The sequence below is a fragment of the Mustela lutreola genome, chromosome 3 (assembly GCF_030435805.1).
Source record: "Mustela lutreola isolate mMusLut2 chromosome 3, mMusLut2.pri, whole genome shotgun sequence".
NCBI lineage: Eukaryota > Metazoa > Chordata > Mammalia > Carnivora > Mustelidae > Mustela > Mustela lutreola.
In genome coordinates this window covers 152,406,938-152,425,962 of record NC_081292.1, presented here as the reverse complement: position 1 = coordinate 152,425,962, position 19,025 = coordinate 152,406,938, and the positions used below count along the sequence as shown (strand labels likewise).

General features: G+C 38.2%; 1 protein-coding gene across 2 annotated transcripts in view; it reads right to left on the bottom strand.

Moving 5' to 3' along the window:
- The window catches only part of FAP (fibroblast activation protein alpha), a 72,498-nt gene that overhangs the window by 14,337 nt on the left and 39,136 nt on the right, over positions 1–19,025 (bottom strand). For both annotated transcript variants that reach the window (XM_059167169.1, XM_059167170.1), the window contains exons 13-20: positions 17,275–17,379; positions 17,106–17,176; positions 15,245–15,298; positions 13,184–13,308; positions 9,063–9,110; positions 3,636–3,734; positions 3,101–3,170; positions 2,156–2,350 (exon numbers count right to left, since the gene is read on the bottom strand). In XM_059167169.1, the coding sequence (XP_059023152.1) occupies positions 2,156–2,350; positions 3,101–3,170; positions 3,636–3,734; positions 9,063–9,110; positions 13,184–13,308; positions 15,245–15,298; positions 17,106–17,176; positions 17,275–17,379 (767 nt within the window). The remainder of the gene's footprint in view (positions 1–2,155; positions 2,351–3,100; positions 3,171–3,635; positions 3,735–9,062; positions 9,111–13,183; positions 13,309–15,244; positions 15,299–17,105; positions 17,177–17,274; positions 17,380–19,025) is intronic.

Here is a 19,025-nt window from a genome sequence, read left to right as displayed (position 1 = left end):
AAAGATTGTAAGTGCACTGAAAGTAGAAATTGTAAATTGCACAATTTTATACAGAGTGGATCGCTATGGCATATATTAATATTTGATCTGTTGTTGTCGAATGGCTGAGCAAATGAGTGAACATATGCCTGCTCTATAGCAGGAAGACTTTCTTCAGATTCCATCCTAAAAATGGCTCAGAGAAGGTAAAGGTAGCCAACTACTGCCTCTGGTCTATCTACAGTTCTAAATGCCAAAGACATTTATATTATTGTGAAAATTGGTACAATTTGTGGCTTCATGTCCTATATATTGAACATCAGAAATAACAATTTTTGTTAAGGTCTCTACACGGGTTTCAGGTTTAAATTTTCATTCCATCCAAGAAACACGATGATCCGTTCTCTTTCTTGAGGTATTCTTAAATGCAAATGCTGCAATTTGGGTAGTAAATGAGTGCACTCAGAAATAGGATGATGTATTGTGTTGTTATCAGTAGATTGTGATGATGGTGATGATAAGTTTGTTTTTTAACCAGTGCCAAAACAAACCACTTTTTAGTTCTACCAACTTTGGAAAAGATCCAGTTGAATTACAAATGAGGTGTAATCTACATCTGGCTTTTGATGTAGTCCCAGGGTTGTGGTGCCCTTGGGTGTTTACTGCACGGTTTAAGTACAAATAGATCTAACCCACGGGGCAAAAAAATAAAATAAAATAAAAATAAAGGAAAAAAATTCCTTAAAGAATTAGGTCTGTAACACTGACAATGGTGTTCATATTTCCATCAAGACACAAGGCAGTCTTTATGTGAGAAACCAGTCTCTTGGAAGACTTTTCTTTGAGCTATCTCTTCTATACCTCTCCATCAGGCAGAAGATTCTCCTAAACAGGTTAATAGAAGACAGGCCAAAAATCTGGATCAGCAAGAAAGAGGGAGCCTCCTAGAAATTAGGCATGAAGAATGCCCACAGATTGTGCAGTGTTATTTAATAATCCACTTATTCACTTGTTAGATTTTACTCAAATAGGCTGCTTTTAATTGAATATTGTATATGTGTGTGTATATTACTGTTCACAGAATGGAAGAAAAACTTGAAAACAGATGGGTTATGATTACTTTTCTATTTTTAAAAATAATTACTTGTGAGTCTAAACTCTTCTGGTGTGATTAGAGACAAAAATACAGAAAAGTATTGTCTGGGCCTGGCGCCTAGCTGTTAAATACAATCTTCATTGTGTATGCTATACTGAAATCAGTAACTAATAATGACATTATGATGATCAAAGGAATTTACCAATGAATTTTCTAAATTGCTCTTTGCTGTGAAAGAGTGTTTGACCTTAGGCTATTACGCACACATATACATCCACGACTAAGGGTCCACTTGGCCTGTGTTAGCTTTTACATTTGTAAACTACTGTTCTCTAACTTTTACATACCCCCAGCCTAATAAGAGAAACACAACAGCTGTAGAGAACTGTCCAGAAGAATCAAGCACAGTGTTTCTAAATAAACAACAATTTTGGTGACTATATTCTTTTTTGTTTCAGAAAAGATGATGGAGACACAAATTATGATTGAGAATGTAATTGAGAAGAATTCAGATTATGAGTCTGTCTTCCCTATGAATGTTTCCATAATATAATTTGTACTACATAAAATGAATTTTTTGTCAAATAAAAACAAGAAAACACTTTTATGCTAACACAGCCGAACTTCGCAGCTAGCTTAATTACAAAAGAATGCCTAGCATCTGTATGGATAGAGTGTTGATGAAATCTTGGGAGGAATTTCTAAATTTATGAGCCAGAATCCACAATGCTTGAGCAAATTCAGATGTTTGGCTGTCTATGGACCATCCCCAGAGTTATACAATTTTTTGTGTGGGAACCATGTGAATAAATGAAAGGATATCAGAATGACTGAAACATCAAATGAGAGTTATTTGTCATTTATCACTATAAATCATGTTTCTACATTTTTATTAGTTCTTTTCCATCAGTAGTTTTTTTCTCTTATTGGGCAAAAATATCTCTTTTAGATTAATGGTAATTTTAGATAAAGTTAGGAAAATAGACAAAAAGAATGACATCATTAAAGATGGAGAAACCCAACAGTGATTGCATGACTTTTGTTGCGCATCAATTTCTGTTTGAATAAGAAGGTGCTCACCTGACCGCTGTGATCTGGTCCTCAACTTCATAAACACCCAGCTTTCGATATACTGCATACAGGAGTTTGTCACCTTGGAAAGCTGTTCCTCGGCCATCCACCAAGGCAATGACTATCCCTTCCCTACTTGCAAGATAAGAAATCCAACTAATAGCAAATACAGACCTTACGCTCTGACTGCAAGGACCACCATACCTACAGAAAAAAAAAAAAAAAAAAAAAAAAGAATCTTGGATTCCTTTGTAAAACTCAACTTCACATCATGGCTAAGAATTGCCTTTAGTATTTCCCAGTACATTTGTATAATAAAATTTCAATAACAGTGGCATTAGAACTGGCTCAAAATCAAGAGAGGACCAGGCTTTTCCCAGAGGTTTGCTACAAGGAAGTTGTTTTGGGACACAGCCTCTCCTATTCCCCAAAACGGATACATCTAGGGTTGGCATTTCAAGGAATATGTGTGGGTTTTTCGTCATTTCTGCCACCTGCCACTTGCTAAAAGCAGGCATAAGATATACTAAAAAAAATGCATGGTGTTTTAAGCAAATTGTGTGTAGGTCAGCACTGATTTTGGGTGTGATTCCACTAAATGTATTCCATTCCCTTATTTCATTTCTAACTCACTTACATAAGACATTAAGATGATTTACAATATTTTTTGGCTGCAATTTCTTTATCTCAAAGGTATTCTGACACATTCGGCAATTTGCCATACAAAGGAAATTCAAGACAGCGAATGCAAGCTAGTCCATCTAAAATCCCCAAACTTCCTCAATCTATTTTAAATAGCCATATTTTATTTACTCTGATTAGTTGAGGAATATATAAAAACAGCATCAATAGGAACTGTTACCAAGGAGAATGGTTCATTCTATCTCATAAATGTGTATTTAATTCAACATATTTTCAGTAAATAGTTTTTACACCAAAGAAAATATTACATACACTTGAATTAGCAAGGGATACTTCTTTGATCTGTCAAATTGAGGAGGAAGAATCATCTTGTACCATAAAGCTTGGGGGAAAAAAAAGAAAAATCTTCATTCCACTATATTCATAGCATTATTTATTTTTCTTTAATAACAAGATAACAAAATCAATTCATAACTAGTAAATTGTAAAAAATCAAGAATATATTATAAGTTGATTTTTACTACATATTTTTGCCAAATTTATAAATTACTAGAATTTTTGAGTTATTGTTTTTCTAGAAGCACACACTCTAAAATTAAAATTAGATAAATTCTTTTTAAAAAAATACTAGTGTTGAAATGGAGCTACAGAAAAGTATAAGATCAACTCTATTTACAAACATATTAAAGATCTTTTGTGAAACTCTATTGTTACAGTAAGATTGTTTTACTTAAGATTTGATACTATAAGGTTTGGATTATAATATTTACTCTATGCTTTTTGAAAAGAAAGCAGGGTAAGTGTTCAGCTTCATATTTGTAAATGAGAAGTTTTTAAAAGATCTTACTAATGTCATCCACTTCAAGTTTCTTTATTTCCTCCTTAGGCAGTTGGATATTTTTCAAAGCATTTTCCAATTCTTTGTTTTCTTCCAGGATTCTAATTTCTTTAAAAAAATAAAATGTTCATTTTTCAATTAATAGCATTCCAGAAGAAAATTCCTTTCTTAAAATTCTTTTGGCTTTAACATAGATGAAACTGAAGCTGTATAAGGAACTGAATAAGAAGTTATATATTGACAAGTATATTTTTAACCCAGCCTTTAAAGCAGGTATGAGTGTATGAGGACATTAATCATTGCCTCCTGAACTGATCTTTATGGCATCAAAACACAATTTGGAAAGATTCACAGAGGCAACAATGTTTATTCACCATATTTTCTCATCTCCGATTTTCTAACATGAAGCTATGACCTGAGTAGGGGATTTTTTTTTTTTTTAAATCATCTAAGAATGGACTAAGAATAAAAAAAGTAGTAGAAGTAAAATCTATATTGCTGAGATCTCAAATTAAAATGGGTGGGCCTGGCTTGGTTAAGTTGGTTAAGCATCCAAGTCTTGATTTTGGCTCAGGTCATGACCTTAGAGCTGCTCAGCAGGGGGTCTGCTTGGATGCTCTCTTTCCCTTTCCCTCTGCTCCCCCCCACCCCTGCTCATGCATGCATGCTTTCTCTTTCTTTCTCAAATAAATAAATATTTTTAAAAAGATTATGTAGTCACAAAATTTATTTTTAAAATTTCAATGTATAAAGCCAAATACTCTTTCTGTGATTTATTTATTTATTTTAGATAGAGAGAAGGGGGGAGTGGCAGACAGAGAGGGAGGGAGAGAATCTTAAGCAGGCTCTATGCCCAATGGATGAGCCAGATTCAGGGCTTGATCTTTCAACCCAGAGATAATGACCTAAGCTGAAATCAAGTCAGACACTGAACTGACTGAGCCACCTGGGCACCCTAACATATATTTCTTCTTAAATCTTTTCCTGTTGTACTTAACTAATATAGGATATGCCTCCCTTTTTTGTAATTGAATTATTTTACATCCTATCCCTTCAGATCATTTTTGTCAAGGTAGTTATACATCTTAGTAAAATAACAATATATGCACACTCTGATCTCTTTCTGTTTTTCACCTTAAAGGATCTTCAAAAAACCTGCTGCTTATATTTGTGCTTAATTATGTTTCACACTTTAATCTTTGAAAATGAACAATCTATTGATCTCCTGATGCTGTAGTTTGGTGGTATATGTAAATGGGTTTCTAGCAATTGAGGGTTTTTTGCAAGTTATATTTTGAACTAGAATTGATTCTAGTTATCTTCTAGAGAAAAGATAGATTTTCATATAGCATGTGGAGTTTGTCAATTTATTTTTCTTAAAAGAAGGTCTGGATGACTTCTGAGATACGGCAGTTTTTACAAAAGACATCCTGTGAACTTCTTGTTTTTGTGCCTTTTTAAAAGTGGTCCTTGAAGATAGGGAACTGGAGGAGTACTTGTAACTACAGTAAGTTTGCCAAACCACTTCCCTTGTAACTCTCAGTTTTCATATACTCATGGCATTTTGTTCCAACATGTTATATTTAATCTTAGAATAAGTATAGATGTTTTGGTATGAGTTGTATAAGATACATAATAAATTTCATTTTAACTTTGGATAATTCATCGGGAAAGAGATACTTGTGGCATCTTAAAAGTTAAAATTAAAAAAAACCAAACCCCCCCCAAAACAAAATAAAAAGCCCCCATTGAATATACAATTCTAAGTACAATGGGGCCAGCTCTTCATTCTCCCTGTGTGGGTTCTATGTGAGGAGCTATTACGGATGAAGGGAATCCTGAGTGGAGCAAGTACACAGAGTGACTGCGTTATAATTGATTACTTATTTGTTTTCATATTTTACTTATTATTACATTTATAATTTACTTATTTACTTTTATCATTTACCAACAGGTACTGGAAGTCGGAAACTCTACCCAAGTGTTGCCAGGTTGATTAGAGTTTGATTCCTCCATTCTTTACCTAGCTATTGAACCTTCCTAATTCGCGGCTTACTGAAATGCCAAAGTTAATTCATAAGCTTATTAATGCTCTATAGTTCAGAGAAATATCTGTACATATGGTAACTTGGCAATTTTCCCACCCCTTGGAGCAAAATGGGATCTCATAGGCCTGTAGGCAGTGGGGGTGCCAACTGGGCTTCTCCATGTGGCTTTGCATTCAAAGCCTGTAACGTGGAAGGAAGGCTACCGCCCAGAGCACCTTTCACCTTATTTCACTCATCATTCTGTCCTCGGTCCCTAGCATACTTATTACCCAGTACATGCTATGTGTGCGTATGTGCTCTCTGTTGGTGGACTCTTCATTATGATGAAATAAAGAAGGAAGAATGATGGATGTAAGAATTTTTTGTTTTAATTATATTAGCTACTGTATTTTGCTTACTAATTAAAGTATGTGAAGTATTTATGGAAAAGCTGATAAATGAGGTCATTTGATCAGTTGGGTAATTGTAATGAGCACCTGTGCCTGAAGCAACTAAGCCTCCATTAGGAGGTCTATGTCAAGTGTCAACTCTTCTGGGTTTCTAAAGCGCCTGGTTCAGGTCCTGTGTTATTTTCAAATGCTCTTACCCCACTTTGCTGATGAAATGAAGCCACTGCACAGTTCTCTGCAATGTCTACAAACTTTCATACAATTACAATAGTAATTTCTTCATTCTCGCTCAGCACAATGCCAAAGATGAATCTCCACCTGTCTCTGGACTCCTTTTTCCCGACTTCTTGGGGACCTCCCTCCTTTATGTCTTCGACCCTTTCTGGTCTTCTAATTTCTTCCATCAGCATTTAAACCATGCTTAAATGTTTATTATCTTTCAAAAAAAAAATTAAACCTCTATCAACTGCTTCCAGTCATCACCCCACCTCTGTCCTCCTCTCCTCAGGGAGGTCTGCTGAAACGATTCTCTTTTTACTTGTGTCCTATCAAGCCTAAACTTGCTTCAATTTGGCTCCCACACCCACTGTTTCTCTGCAACTGGTCTGACCAAGCCAATGGTAATCTCCCTCTTGCTAAATTCATTGATTCAGAGCTGGTATCACTTCACTCCCTGTAGCACTGGACACGGATGAGCCCTCCCTCTTCCCGAGATTCTCTCCTCCCTGCATTCTATGATACCCTACTCTCAAGGCTATTCTCCCTCTGTTCTTCTCTCTGTCTCCTTCATAGGTTCATTTTTCTCTTCCCATTTCTCATGTTGGTATTCCACACAGCTTTATTCCTACTCTGTGGTCTTATCCACTTTCATGGTCTTAGTAACCGTGGATTTCATAAATTAAAATGAAATGACTTCTTGTTCCTCATCTTCAATTCAGTGTCCAGATCCAAAACTCTGTCATTCCAGGAGAGCTCCACTTGGCTATCCCATCGGCATCTCAAGCTCAATATTAAAAAACAAAATTCATCATCTCCCCCAAAACATTCTTTTGGCTGCGAATCCCTCTTCCAGTAAAAAGCATTAATATCAATCCACTTGATCAAGCCAGACATCTAAGCAGCATTAATTCCTCCTTTATATCCGTGAGTTTCCAGTTTGATGTATCAATCATTAGGAGACACTTCTTAACCCCAAAACCCCAGATATAGTACTCTGCTTATGTGCTTTCCTGCTCTTTTTCCTCCATCCTAATCATTTGTTCCACTATATTACCCACTCACATGTTTGCATTCTCCATTGATTTATAATCTCCTTGAGGACACGGACCATATCTAATCTGTTCATTTTAAGGATCTAGTATCCAGCACAATGTCTGACTTAATGTGATAGGCGCTTAATAAATATCTGTTGTGTAAAGATTTCTGGCACCAAATGCAGAAAATGAGTGAGAAAAAAACCCTGCCGATAAACAGAAGACCTAGCATCAGCTCTAAAAAGATGCTTATCTGAGAATTACTTAAAATTTCAGATTCCCTAGCCCAATCTAAGATTTACTGAACTGGAATTTCTGGAGAGGGCCTGAGCATCTGTATTTATAATAAATGTCTCTGGAGAATTTCATCACGAGGCGAGTTTGCAGAACTGTGTTCTAAAAAAATCACATTCTATTCGAGGGTTAGAAAACATATAAATACATATGAGAAACGAGAGTGACATGAGCACTGCACCTATTTTCTAAGTATTGGGTGAAGTAATAACACTTTTGTATGCAGTACTGAAATTGGTATCTGGCAGGAATAGGAGAAGGATAATAAGAATGTGGAAATTCATGCTCTGAAAAAAGGAAGGCTGACCTTTAGCTGTCATGATAAAATGGGAATCATACATTTATGGGAATTTCCATTAAAACAAAATCTTACAGATTTGAATGTAGTATTGCTTTAAAATGTCTCTTACTGAAGGTTGAGATGAGCCATGCTGAGAAATACAATCTTTTATTCTTCAAGATATGTCATTATTAGACATGAAGTTAAAAAAAAAAAACCAACCAACCAACCAAGCAGACAACAACAAAAAACACCCCACAACTTCAAAATGACACTAAATTCATAGCACCTCTGTTATAATACCTGACCTTCCCAGAGCTTCTGAATTGACTCTGTTTTTCCTCATTACCTTATTTTCACCTATTTTATTTGAGCCATTGTGTTGGCAGTCAAACTAACCCCTGAGCAGTCTCCTGACTTTCACCGAAGCTGTCCAGGGAGGAGCACAGGCTCGAGTCCTGAAGTCCCTCATTATCCCTCATCTCCCTCCACTTCAACCCTATAACATTGTTCAGCCCTAAATCAAAAGACAACGGGACAACTGTGGGAAGGGTATGGGGGTAATCCCACACTCGCATCACTCTGGTGAGAGCAACGATGGTCATCTTTGATCTGGAAGTATTTTGAACCAATATCACAGATATGGGTTGGAGGAGGACTGTCTTGATAATAGCTAAAAATGGGAAAAGCCTCTAAATCTGAGGAATTTCATTCGTAGCAACAGTGTGATGTAGCTGTTAGAACAAAAGAGCCAGCATGATAGTCAGACACCCTCTGCTTTGAACTGGACTTAGATCTGGAATTTGTCTCTAGTTTGGAATGTTGCAGTGAAGTAGAAATTCTTATTTGGGAGGGAGGTTGTGCTAAATACCTAAGTTTCCTTCCAAAGCTAACCGCCTGTGTTTTTGATAAAGCTGACTGGGGAAGACAGCATGAATCCCTGTGATATAACTCATCTGTGTGATGCCAGGTTCTTACTGCAAATAATATTAGATTTTAGAGGGTCAGATTTGACTCAAAGGATATCCAAGTCTATGTGACTATAGGCTCTATGACCACAAGATTCCAACACAGTTCCCCTTGTGGGTGTGGGGAAACTATCTTGCTGCCTCCAGCATAATGTCACCCAGAGTTCAGGATTTTTTTAGACAAGAGCATGCAAGTTAGCGTACCTTGATCAGTGTGGCCGTCATGAAGGGTGGAAATCGGGAGGCCAGGGCCTGTGCACAGCATGAAAACAAAAACGTGCTTTAGCATAACACTGAGTTTCCAATAAGAAACTGGTCATATTTGTGATTAATGTCAAGCTCAAGTATATCTCAATTCTGCAGCTACTTTTTTTCCCATGGAGAAGTAAATATCTCCTTTTAAGTTACATTTAAACAACGCATGAGATCAGAGCTCAATTAAAGAATAGATGTGAGAGAAGAGTTGCTTGTGAGCTTTTCCATGAGTGATCTTGAATAGCCCAGATCTCATTACACAAATAGCCCACAGGATCTGCCATGATAAATGGCCAAGACATCATGTTGTAAGGGCTAGTATTAGCTGTGTCTTTATTATCTGATAATCTTCACCAGCACCCAGATGATACTTTCCATCTGGCTTCTTGGTCCAATGTTCATTTTATTTTGGTGGGTGGAACCTATTGCCTTCCCCCCCGACTTTGTAATCAGTAGATGCAGAGATAAATGTATATAGCATCTGTTACCTATATGCTGTGGTAGGTGATATTCCCTGGGAAAGAGACCCAGAAGTTTTGTGGCCCAGAGGTTTTCCTGGGGGGAGTATTAGGATGCTCACTTCTGGGAAAGGAAGGATGGGGTGGTGAGGGAAGGTGGGCTTTAGTGTAGTCAAAACACAAACCTTACCAGACCCCAAAGGGAATCTGGAGCTGAATGATTGGCAGAAAGGCCTCCATGTACCAACATGGCCGCCTTTATACCCCATATTAGAGCAATCTTTAGATGTAGCATGGGATGAGATCGATTCCTAGGGTGGGGGCTCAGCTGTGAGCTGTCGGTGGCTACCAGCACTCTCAACAGCTGGTGGAATGAGGGATTCGGTCCTGAAGTGAAGGGGGGGTTCTGGGTGGCATACTAGTGTCCACAACATACCACAGTACAGAACTCGGGTGCTCTGTGCAGAAACAGGCCATTTTAACAAGATCTATAAAAATTAAACACTAATTATCTCTAACTTAGCTGAACCATAAGATACAATAATACATGGAATTGTACTTTAAAAAATTTTTTTATTTTTGTCAAGTAGGCACCACACTCAATGTGGACCCCAATGGGGGACTTGAACTCAATGACCCTGAGATCAAGACCTAAGCTGAGATCAAGAGTGGGAAGCTTAACTGACTGACCCACCCAGGGGCCCCTTGAAATATACTTTTAAAGGATAAATTTGCCCTGGCAGTCAATGGGTTAAAAGACACATTATGGAGGTTGGAGGTAGAGGTTCATTTGTACTCCTGATGCCTCTTCCTTCTTTGTGGAATATCATTAGAGTAGCACTCTGGATCCCAAGAAAGCTGAAGAGGGATAACCTTTTTGATGAGTTCTCAGAAGACCTGGCTGTAAGTAACTCCTTCTTCTGCTTTATTCCTGGCTTCTTTCTGCCTGTTCTTGAAGGGATCCTCAGTGCTCTAAGTGGAACAATGCTGGGGTCTGTGGGGAAGCCAGTGGCTGTCTAGTTGCAGCCATATTACCTTTACAGGTAATAAAGCTAATATTTTAATTTCCTGCCTGACTCCTTAGCCTGACTTGAGTGTGAAGAGAGGGATATTATTTATTAGACTTTCTCAAAAAATAATTCTCTGTTGTGTGGAGTTTCAAAATGTTATAGAATTTAATTTCAGAGATTTTCATTTTGACCAGCTTTTCTTCAAAGTTATTAGAAGGCACAAACATATATTATATTTTTGGTCAAAATGTAAGGAAATGAAACATGAATCTGAATTTCTTGACTTCAGTCAACCAGCAACCACCCTATGGAATTTTCATGGGTATGCAGCTTCAGTAGTGACAACTAGCATATCTTTTTTGGCCAAGTTCTGAGACAGATTAATGACTGTCCACTCTGGATACAAGCGGCCTGAGCATGTGGTTGCAGTGATTTAAAAGCCTCAATTGTGTGGAGTCCCTCCTTTGCATTCCTTCTGTTTCATCAGCATCAGGAAGGGGATTTTTACCTATTTAATCCTATTATCTGGGATTTACTCACCATCTCTTGGAGAGTTTGAAGTTACATAATGAGGCTTTACTCTTAGTCCTAAAGGGAAAGATTTCAAGGTTTTTCTTATGATGGCTCAGTGACTCATTTTACTGGAGCTTCAAAAACACCAGACGATGTGATGCTTCCCACACAGTATATTTTTTGCTAAATGGGAAATTACCATACTGCCGAGCAAGAGTGAGTGTGGAAAAGTCAGGCGATTCAAGTTCTAGAAAGGACTCTTCCACCAACTTTTGAGGAGAGCTTAGTCTTTGCTTCTTTATCTTTCCAGTGGGCACTCAGACTCAGGCAGATATTAGGAAGACAAAGTGATATAAAAAATGGTAGAGTGTTTCAAAAAGATTTGAAGCATTATACAAATGCAGAATGCATAAAAATATAAACGAATGTATGCAAGTGTAGGGTCACTGAGGTTTCAGTGGGTAAAAATGTCAGCATAAGAACAAGTTTTTTGTTAGGCCTTGCAAAAGGCAATGGGCTTTGATCTTCTTTAGCACGGATGTCCATTCAACCATTATGCATTATGCACAATTATTGTGCAGTAACCATTTTTCTTGGCCTTATGAATGTAAAGATGAAAAGAAAGGAGCCTCTGCCTTCAGGAGAGAAAGACAAACAGATGACTCAGTATAGTTAGTTCAATGATACTAGATGCCTGGCATGTAAAGCTTTCAAATGTTGAAAAAATTGCATATAATTTGAGTTGGGTTGAAAAATGTTGCATATAATTTGAGAAGGACATTTAATATATATCTTTAAGTGCCATCACCACAATCAGTGCATATAGTCATGAACAACAATCTCTTGGCTTTTCAAAGATGTCATTGACTCAACATTTTGTGAAAGTAGTTGTATCAACTCGTGCCATTCTTAAAGGGACCATTTGAGTTAAAATGTTTATGCACTTTCACAGTCAGTAGAGCAGGGGCTGGGCTTCTGGAGCCAGGTGATAGGGATGAGGAAAGTGGCATGACAAGGCAGCCTTCCTTCTAGGAAGTGAAGAACGTGGGGTCTGCCGAAACTGGTCAGGGATCTCTATCAAAGATTCCATTTATTGTCTCAGCTACCTTCCACCGGGAGTTGATACCAGAAACAGTCGAGTGGCATCTAGCTCATAATAACATTCTCTGTTGGCTGTTCCTCAGCAGGAAAACTCAGGGATTAGTTAGGGGGATGGGGGAGAGAATGGAAAAATAGATATTTCTCAAGTCCGTTTTCCAAATCTCCATGATGCCTACTGAGACCCCAACATATCTCATTGATCTACTGATGCCTAACTTAACCTTTTTCATGGCTTGTCATATGTTCAAGATATAGATAAGGTGTTATGCATAAAATAAAATTATTTGGATGGAAATTATTCACTAAGCTTACACATGGCCTAAAAAACCTGAAAGTATTTGGTCTACTTTATTTCTTATGACCTTTTACTATTCGAATGAATTACTTATATTTCCCTAATTTAGAAAGGACCTACGAGGTGACAAAAGTTTACTTTCCATCCTTGCTGAAACTATAGCTCAAAGAAATAGTGGCCTCCAAGGGAAGGAGTTCAGGTTTCTAGGGCATTATTCTTTCCCCTGGCTGTTGGAGTTTGACATTTCTTCAGGCAAATGGGGCCAAAGTCCAGCAACCATTTTAATAGGGATGGCTTCTTTCCGTGATACTGCTCAAGTCTTGCTCTGACAGTGGGTAGCTGGTGTTTGCATATAACGTTAACGTCATGCTGCTGTGGCACATGGTCGGCAAGAGCTTGGGATCTGCAGTCAACACCTCCCTGCTCCCATTCTGGCTCTGCTGCTTACCAGCAGTGTGGATCATTTGCAAGTCATTCTATTTCCTCAACTGCAAAATATCGGGATAAAAATGCTCTCCAATCTTCCTTTCATTTTTTTCCCCATAAGCGTTAGATAAGATAACATAGGTAAAATCCCCCATATATAACAAGTGTTTGATAACCTGTCGTTTAGGATTGATCAGAGGACAATGGTGACAAGGACAACAACATTGGCCATAGGGTGGTGGAGCTCGTGGCGGGTCCTTTACCTACCATAGCAGACAAGTGCATAGTACTTGGCGTAGTCACTGAAACTTGCTGTGTAATATTGGCACCTTTCTTTCCTTAGATGGCAAGTAATGCACTTTTTGCTTGGAGGATAGCTTCCAATGCTAATTCTAGAGGAAAATGAAAATAAAACTAAGCTGAAATTTTGAGATTGTATTTATCAAAATGTACTACTCCATGTAAAATGACTAATTTACATATTGACATCAAACCCACTCTATTTTTCTCTTGCCAATATCATTTAAAGTGAAGGGGAATTACAGTCTTTTGATGTAGCCTGATTTTCAATCATCTTTGCCTGAAGAGGCACAAGCCTTGAGAGAGAAGCCCTTTGGTTTCTCTGGGGTGAGAGAAATATCTAACACCTTGAATGGGAGTGAGGTAACCACTTCCCATAGCCATTCATCCCTTACATCTTACAGAGTGCTTGGCAATGCATAGTTCTTCATCTTCCCATTTCTCTTTTTGTACTCCCATGCAAAACATGCAAGGAAAGTCTGGCAGTCTCACCAAGAAAGGGGTCGCTGTTCTTATCATATATCTGGAAGGGGAAATCAGTCATAAGCAAAGTGGAAATTAAAAAAAAAAAAAAACATAGTTTTTAAGTGCCTCCTGTGCCTTTCAATCCTTTCTGAAGGAAGTTTAGGGTCAGGAAAGCTCTTCCTGGGAATGCTTCCCCCCCCACCACATTCTTACACAAACCAACTATACTTCCCACATTGGACCCACCCTCTCCCCAGCAAAGCTTCTGCAGGGTTCCTGAGTGGGGTGACTGGCTTTAACATACAGACTTCCAGACCTAACCCCAAACCCTCAGAATCAGATTCTAATCTGGGGCAGACTAGATGGTAGGATGATGCCAGGACAGGGTCATGGTCAGAGTCTGTTGTGGCTGGTAAAATAATTTGCTCCTCCAGTATTCCTTCTCGCTGCTGCCCTTGACCTTGCCTTGGGCATGGTCCAGGGGAGCCAGAGACATCACTAACACCACAGAGGGATTCTCTCCAATAGATAAGAAGTCATGATCCAGGAGGGAGCAGAGGAATGTAGCAGGGGGAAAATTCCTTATTTCCTTGGTTACAGTTCATATTCATATTCCCATTTTTGTCTAATCTTAGAATGTTAGGTAAGCAGTTAACAGTAAGGGGGCTAAGCATGCCCAGGTACAAAATTCTGGCTTTAACAATATCACCTGCCTCCTGAAGTTGTGGGGATTAAATGAAATTACCAATGAAAAGTAGGTAACAAGGTGCCTGACATATAGCAAACTACCAGCCTATGGTAACTATGACTTCTACTTCTATATTTGGAGAGGGCTACTAAGGGCACCATTCCAATCACCAAGGGGACAACTGGACCAACTTAAACACTAATTTAGGGACAGAGATGAATTCCTTCCAAGAGTAATAGACTTATGCCAAAGTGAGCCATATTAAAAGAAATCACCTGATAAGGCAATAGCCACAAGGCCTGGTATACAGTAGGGACTTAGTAAGTGGCTGCTAAATGGATGAATGTCCTCAATTACCTCTAAATTTAGTTGAAGTATTTAGTATCATGCTTATATCAGCGTTAGAATCTCTTAACTTTTTCTCTGAAAACATTTTGAGTTAACTAATATTTGGGAGTATACATAATTTTTTTTAAGATTTATTTATTTTTTGAGAGAGAAAATATATGTGCACGCATGCACAGGAGGAGGGGCAGAGAGAGAAGGAGAGAGAGAATATCAAGCAGAATCCTTGCTGAGTGTGGACACCCCCCACCCCCAACCCGAGGCAGGGCTTGATCTCGCAATCCTGAGATCCTGACCTCAGCCAAAACCAAGAGTTGAAGGCTTAAGCAACTGAGCCACCAGATGCCCCAGGGAAGTGTATATTTTTATACTGATGTGGTGTACAATTCTCTGGATGTTTTACCTTGATTCACATATAATTTTTATTACATTTCAGGCTTTAAAAAATATTCTGCATATCCAAATGCCTCTGACTGATTTTCACTCAAATATTAATGTATAAAATATTAGAATGTATTGACATAAATTACCTATAGATATTTCTTCTTCCGGGGTAGCCTTCAAATTCATTGCTAGAATAAAACCTGAAAATATATTCAGAAGTTATCAAGTAAATATTGATAACTAAATGCTGACAGAATTGTTAGTATTAATACTAATAGGATAAATAGTAGAGTCCAATGTGCATCTAATGAAACTATTATTTGGCACTTACGTAGATAAATCACTGCTGTTTATAACTCTGAATGTTATGTACTTACTCTCACTTTCAAATCATAAGAGAAAGATTAAATTATGTTGAATATTCCTTTTTTTAATTATAGGTATATTGATTCATTAGTTACGAGTTACACAGAATAAGGTAGGATGTTGACTAATGTCACCTCCTTCCTGATCCATGACAGTTTACTGGGCTCTCTGGGCTATATTAATTTTGTCCATGATTCTGAAGACATTTTGAATTTGCTTTACAGAAGCTCCAACAACAGATGAATTTGTTACAAATTCAGAAATGCATCCATGCTACAACACCACACAAAGGGCCATGTTAATTTACCCAGATGCAAAAGAAGTCACAAGAGAACATACTTGTTACTTAAGTATCTGGGTCCCAGTTCTAACCTGTCTTAATATAGCCCTGAAGTGGGAAATCCAATTTAGTGGCATGATTTTCACTCCTCTGTGAGTTCATCTGAATATCACGAAGTAACTGTCTTTTTTTTTTTTTTGGCGGGGGGGAGGGGTGAGGGAGAGCATAATGGAGTGTAGAAAATCAGGTTCGGTTGCCCATTTTTAATTCTTAGGACTGCTCAGTGGCCCAGGAGCTTCTTTGTCTTCACTGTCATAAACACCTCATTATCCCCGAGTAGAAAGAAAAGGTAAGAGAAGCAAATCACTCCTAGGAGTGACTATGTCTTCTAAACCAGCATCCTCCCGAGTGCTGTGACTAATGTCACATGACTCCAGCTGAGGGAACGATCGCTTGCACTTCTCTTCCTCACATCATCATCCCAAACCACCAGTGAGCAAACTACTCCATGTCTTTTCTAAGCAGCCCCCCACGGCTTTCCTGTTCTGTCAGAGACTTCACGGTTGCCCTCATCTAATCCTGGCGACCGAGTCCGCTTGGCTTTTCCTTCCCTTTTCCTTCACTGCCACGAAGTCAGCTGTCTCGTTCATCCTCCACCTGTCCTTAAGGCCGTGTGCCCTTCCTCTCATTCATGTAACAGACGTTTTCTGAATTCCAGCACTGTGTCAGACATTATGCTAAGCGCTAAGGACACACAGAAAAAGGGGCATAGCATTTCCTTCCAAGAGTCTGTATCTCATTGCCACCGTTCCAGTTTAGGCCCCCATTTTGCAGGCCGCAATTAATACCATCACTGGGTCTTTCGGCCTTTGGGTTTTCCTTACCTCTGTTTCTACTTCACAGTAGGTGGTAGAAAGTAATTGTTCAAAAAATGATAGCTGTTACTGATAATGATCTTAAATTTCTATAACAGTGAATCACTACCAAAAAAAAAAAAAAAAAAAAAAAAGTCTGCATTTACGGGCTGCCCTTTATGGATTTTTGAAGCTTGTTCCTTTCTTTGAGTGATGAAGAATAAAATTTGTGTTTAGAAGGAGTTGTTATTTTTAAAATTTTATACTTTAATTATCTACCAAGTACCAGAAGAGACATGACCGCTTACCAAATATTCTTTCCTGAAAGAAATCATGTTAACTAGCTGTTAAAGAATGTGCAGTCTTCACGAAACGACAGCGATCTGACTAACGTATAGAGTAAGTAACCAAAAATGTTCTTAACGAAGAGGTGGTACAGTATCATTTGTGTGTCCATCAGTGCCAATTAAAACCTGAATGGTGCATCATGCTTCATGCAATACTTACAGTGAATCCTGTGTTACTCTGAATATATTTATGGCCTCCCACTTGCCACTTGTAATTTGAATAGCATTTTCCTATAAAAAGACAAACATTATGTTGTGTGAAGCTGAGCGTTATTTGAGCAACCTCAAGTGAATGATCTTTGAGGAGATAAATCTTGGAAGGAACATACCACAGTGTCTTTGATATAGTGAATATGTTTGTAGCCATCCTTGTCGCTAAATATTTTGTAGTACGAAATGGCATCATAGCTGAAAACGGGTGTTGAAACAAAGAACTGGAAGAAATGAACAGAGGTTATGTTCAAAAGACAAACCAAACTAAAACTATAGATTTTTTTTTTTTTTTTTTTTTTTTTTTGGTTAAAAGCAGTGGATAGTTAGGATTATAGGAACCAGAACGTCTTGCCTCCCCTGTCTTCTATCACTCACATCTGAAATCCTATTCTTTCAGATAGACAGCTTTCCTAGGGATTCCAACAGGCATTTGCACATTCCAACTGCTGCTTAATTGCTACTACATAACGCTGTGCTTATAATGTTTAATTTGGATTGAATGTCTATGCTTGGAGATAATGTGGTTTGAAATAGAGTTAAAAGAATCACAAGTGAGTGTTGCTATCTAGTCAAGTCAAACTTTAAAATGTGGTATTTGACCAAAGTGTGACTCATGAAGGCTGATAGTTCTTTTGATTTTTGTTTTGTCTTATGCCAAGCACCTAATGCCAATGACTCAATGAAGACATTTTAAACATGAAAATATCATGGCCTGCTAGCCACGGTTTTTAATGTTGGAAAGAAGCTTCTAGAACTTCCAGACTTGAGATAAAATTGTTTCCCCAGCTAAGGCAAGTAGGAGGTTTACTCCTTAAGCTCAGGGAGCCAAGCAGGCCTGCTTGCCTGCCTCTGATCTCTTCCCAGGGCCCCCACTGGCCACTTGCTGGGAACTGCTGAATGACTGAAGGAGTCATTCAGTTTATCTGTGCTCTGGAAGAGAACAAGCAACACCTCTACATCTGGAATGGTATAGAGAACTAAAATCCTGCAAATGTACTCATACCCTATTTCAGCTAGTAGTTTCACCATTAAAAAAATAACCATCTGAGGGGTTTGAAGTGGTGGGGGGGGTGGGAGGTTGGGGTACCAGGTGGTGGGTATTATAGAGGGCACAGATTGCATGGAGCACTGGGTATGGTGAAAAAATAATGATACTGTTATGCTGAAAATAAATAAATTAAAAATATATATATAAAGCAAAAAAAAAAAATCCTATAAAAAAAACCCATCAACTCAACATAATAAAAAACAACAACAACAACAAAAATTCATTTCAATTGGAAAAAAAGGCATAAAAAAAAAACAAACCCTTATCTTAGATTTGTTGGCTTTGTTGTCATTGAGATGTGGAAGAAAGGCAAAAAACGGCCACATGAGGGAAGAGCTGCTCTGCATCTCCCAGTAGAGATTCCCACAAATAATCCCAAACCAGTTGTCGCTAGCCAGAAGTGCTTCCTTCAGAACTGACCAAGGGACAACAACCAAACAGTGTCTTTTAGTTACTGTAGGCTTTTTAAGTGAAGGCTCCACGTGTGATCTGATAATTGATGCTTTTTGATAAAATTGATGGTTATGGTTGCATATTAAAATGTAATTGATTTGGGTATGGTATCTGTAGTGGTCTGAAGAACATTCTCCAAAATTCATTTGAACCCAGAATCTCCAATGGTGACTATTATGGACTGAATGTTTCTATGGCTCCCAAAATTCATATTTTGAAACCCTAGCCCGCCACTAGGACGGTATTTAGGAGGTGGGACCTTTGGCAGGTGATTAGGATGAGATGAGGTCATAGCGTTAGAGCCCCTCTGAATGGGATTAATGCCCTCAACAAGAATCACCAGAGAACTGTCTGCCCTTGCTCTGT